Below are 3859 nucleotides of genomic sequence, written 5' to 3'. Positions count from 1 at the left end.
AGTTATTTCATTTGTCTTTAGACATAATGTCCCTGCTGCCGTATAATATACCCCACAATAAAAGATGCATTATACCCTTTGGAATGGCAAAATAGAAAAAAAAAGAAAATGAAATATTATTTGCATCAGAAATTATTTACCTCATCAACTAATAGCAATCGGGAACCAACATTTTAAATCCTCCCAACGTCACATTTTGTTTTAATAATCGTTATAAATTTATTAAAACTTTTTTAAATCAAAGCTTACTGTTGAATTGAGGGTGGGGCATAATGTCCGTGAAGTGACTGTTTCGAGAAAATTGAACGCACCCAGCTTGGCGGTGGTGTTTTCTTTTTCCGTACCAGCACTTACCGATGAGTACCGATTTTGCTTAGTCATTTTGTATGACGATTTCAAAGTTGTGATACTCACCGCCATATAATTACGGAACCGAAAGTCGGATCTGGAACAAATTGCACAGAATTTTTTAGGACCATGAGATCTTTAATTTAAATCATGAATTGTGAAAATCGGTTCAATCGTGGTTGAGAAATTGATATGAGTTTAGTTTTTGGAGCTTCTCTTCACTATTATCGGTGCTTTCGGAAGCGGAAACCGGAGATTAGTATTCCCAAAGCAGGTTTATATATTCACTAACTAACAAGATCTGCCAACTAGATGAACTTACCAGTAAGTTTTATAAAACTGTGCACCACGTTTCGCCATCGCTTGTGAAAAAATACCCATGAAATTGAAAATTTTCCATTTATCGCGTTGTAATATCGGAATCGAAAGTCGGATCTGGATCAACTTCTCGGGGACTTTTAAAACAACTTCGAGATCTTGGTTAATGAAAATCGTTAGAGAAATTTCCGAGAGAATTGAGTGCGCATTTTTCATAGATTTTCACATATTACCTTGTAATTCCGGAAATCGGATAAAGACGATAATCAATAACAAATTATGGAACTTAAGACCTTACATTTAAATTTAAGTTTGTGAAAATCGGTTCTCGGAGCTATCTCGGAGAAAAGTAAGTGACATTTTTCTCCAATTTTTTGTGTTCATATCACCCTGTAATTCCGGAACCGGAAGTCGGTTCGGGAAATATTTAATGGGTTTAAGGGACTATAAGATATTAGAAATGGATTTATGGGACTATAAGATATTAGAAGGGAAAGTTTGGCATTTTTCAAAAGACAGCTCGGATAATCTTTGGAAATAGTAGCTTTTTGTGATAAGGTCTATATGTCCAGAAAATTTCATTAAAATCTTAGATGACGCTGCTAACATTTGCTCGAGTTTCTTCAACGGTAAATAATTTGTAAAGAGATGATACCATAATTGGTCTTTAAACGGCTTTTTCGGCAGTTCAATTTGAATTTGTTAAGCAGCTCTGCTCTGCACTGACGAGTCAAAGACGAAACGTAAGGGAAATTCAAAACGGTTATGTGCCCTAAGCACAAACGGGATGACTCCAAAGTGATTATTTCACACGCTTTCAATTGTAAATCCAAGTGAATTGCGACGCTCCTTTTATGTGCATCTATATAGATGTAAATTTTCACTTTTGTTTTTCCAAATGTTGAAAAATGTTTTTCCAAAGTTAGATTGCCTGGTAAATTTAGCCTTACTAGTATTATGCTCAATTTTACACTTGGCGATTGGAAAGAGTCACTCGGACGTTCTGTTCTGATGGAAATTAGATGAAACCATACTAGGGATATTGTACTAATAGTCATCTCATTAGTAGAGTCGCAATACTATTTTACCGATTACACGACATTCAGTCAACGATTTGTTATAAAATCGGATAAAATATCTTTGCTTCGGCTTTTACCGCAGAAAAAATAGTTTGTTCAATACTGCTATTATAGCGACGCGAAAACTCGAAGTGAATGTACCTATTTTCGTCTTATTCTTAAGGTCAATCTATTCGAACAGAGACAGCAGATCTCACTCTAACTAATGATTTTCGTATATGAGATGACTACTGGATGCCGTTGCCCTATATGATCATAATTTTCTCTTGTGTGAACCAAAACCATTTTCTCGATTAGTTGTAATTCAAAATTACACCATTTTATTTGCGTAAGATACTTCTAAATCTATTCAACAGTGATTAATACAATCAATTTTCAATGGCATGAAAGTTTGACGTAAATAAGATACATAAAATGAGACAAAAAAAAACACACACACACACACACTTTGGCACGGCATATCCTGGGACACGTTAGTTTTATCAAATATCACATGGGAATCTTTCCAGCAGTGATCGAAAACAAAAGTTTTTCGACGAAGCTAACGCTAAAATAATAATACTAAGGAACTATAAGCTACACATCTGAGTATGATCAGATTAGAAGCATTTGCGATGTACAATGCCAGGACCAGATTCATCATATTCTTGCTTCGAGATCCACATAGCCTGGAAAGTCGAGAGCGATGCCAGGATCGATCCACCGATCCAGACGGAATATTTACGCTCAGGAGGAGCGATTATCTTAATTTTGATGGATGACGGAGCCAGTGCCGTGATTTCCTTCTGCATACGATCGGCGATACCGGGATACATCGTGGAACCACCAGACAGAACCGTGTTGGCATAAAGATCCTTGCGAATGTCGACATCGCATTTCATGATCGAGTTGTATACGGTCTCGTGTATTCCGCACGACTCCATTCCCAGAAAAGATGGCTGAAACAGGGCCTCAGGGCATCGGAAGCGTTCGTTACCAATGGTGATGACCTGACCGTCAGGAAGTTCATAGGATTTTTCCAGCGAAGTAGAAGCGGCAGCCGTCGCCATTTCCTGCTCGAAATCCAAAGCGACGTAGCAAAGCTTTTCCTTGATGTCACGAACAATTTCACGTTCGGCGGTGGTGGTAAATGAGTAGCCCCGTTCAGTCAAGATCTTCATTAGGTAATCAGTTAGATCACGGCCCGCCAAGTCCAAACGGAGAATGGCATGTGGCAGAGCATAACCTTCATAAATTGGTACAGTGTGCGACACGCCATCCCCGGAATCCAGGACGATACCGGTTGTTCGACCGGAAGCATACAGAGACAGGACAGCTTGGATGGCCACATACATGGCTGGCAAATTAAAGGTTTCAAACATGATCTGAGTCATCTTCTCACGGTTGGCTTTCGGATTCAATGGAGCTTCAGTCAACAGAACTGGATGCTCCTCTGGGGCAACGCGCAGCTCGTTGTAGAATGTATGATGCCAGATCTTTTCCATGTCGTCCCAATTGGTAATGATTCCATGCTCGATGGGGTACTTCAGTGTAAGAATACCACGTTTGGACTGGGCCTCATCACCGACATAGGAATCCTTGTTACCCATTCCGACCATCACACCTTGATGTCTCGGACGACCAACGATCGATGGAAATACGGCGCGTGGGGCATCATCACCAGCGAATCCAGCCTTGCACATGCCCGATCCGTTGTCAACGACAAGAGCAGATGCGTCTTCGTCACACATTTTAGTAGATTGGAACTTTCTTCACACCACAAATCTGTTGATTAAAACAATGCTCTTTTCTACACTCCCGTCAAACTAATCAAATTGTGCTATGCGTTGATCATTCACCACACAACTTCTCAACTTCACACCAAGTCTCAATGCCGAGTTCTAACGTCGGCGGGAAATTTCGAAACTAGAATAACTCCGTACCGTTCCGAACCATTGATTTTATACGGTACGCTTTGTCGCTCTCACAACATTGCTGGAGATCCCTTGGGATTCTCCCGCGCTAAAAAAAGCCTCAACGGAAACGCTCGGCATCTTTCCATATTTTTCCCATGTTGTCCCTATTCGCCGTGGTTTTTGTCGATGTACCTAGTGAAATTAATTCCCATGCAGAAT

General features: G+C 40.0%; 1 protein-coding gene across 1 annotated transcript; it reads right to left on the bottom strand.

Moving 5' to 3' along the window:
* Positions 1-2038: 2038 nt before the first annotated feature.
* On the bottom strand, positions 2039-3580 carry LOC131435215 (actin-1). Its single transcript, XM_058602878.1, has one exon. It carries the CDS (start codon positions 3473-3475, stop codon positions 2345-2347), a length of 1131 nt encoding a protein of 376 aa, XP_058458861.1. The 5' UTR covers positions 3476-3580; the 3' UTR covers positions 2039-2344.
* Between the last annotated feature and the right edge of the window lie 279 nt (positions 3581-3859).

Source organism: Malaya genurostris, chromosome 3 (assembly GCF_030247185.1).
Source record: "Malaya genurostris strain Urasoe2022 chromosome 3, Malgen_1.1, whole genome shotgun sequence".
NCBI classification, from domain to species: Eukaryota; Metazoa; Arthropoda; class Insecta; order Diptera; family Culicidae; genus Malaya; species Malaya genurostris.
The sequence above is the reverse complement of the archived record's forward strand: the minus strand, read 5'-3'. Positions and strand labels throughout refer to the sequence as shown.

Bases quoted from the DNA above. Each gene is read 5' to 3' on its own strand.
- LOC131435215 (XM_058602878.1), bottom strand. From the start codon at position 3,475: ATGTGTGACGAAGACGCATCTGCTCTTGTCGTTGACAACGGATCGGGC.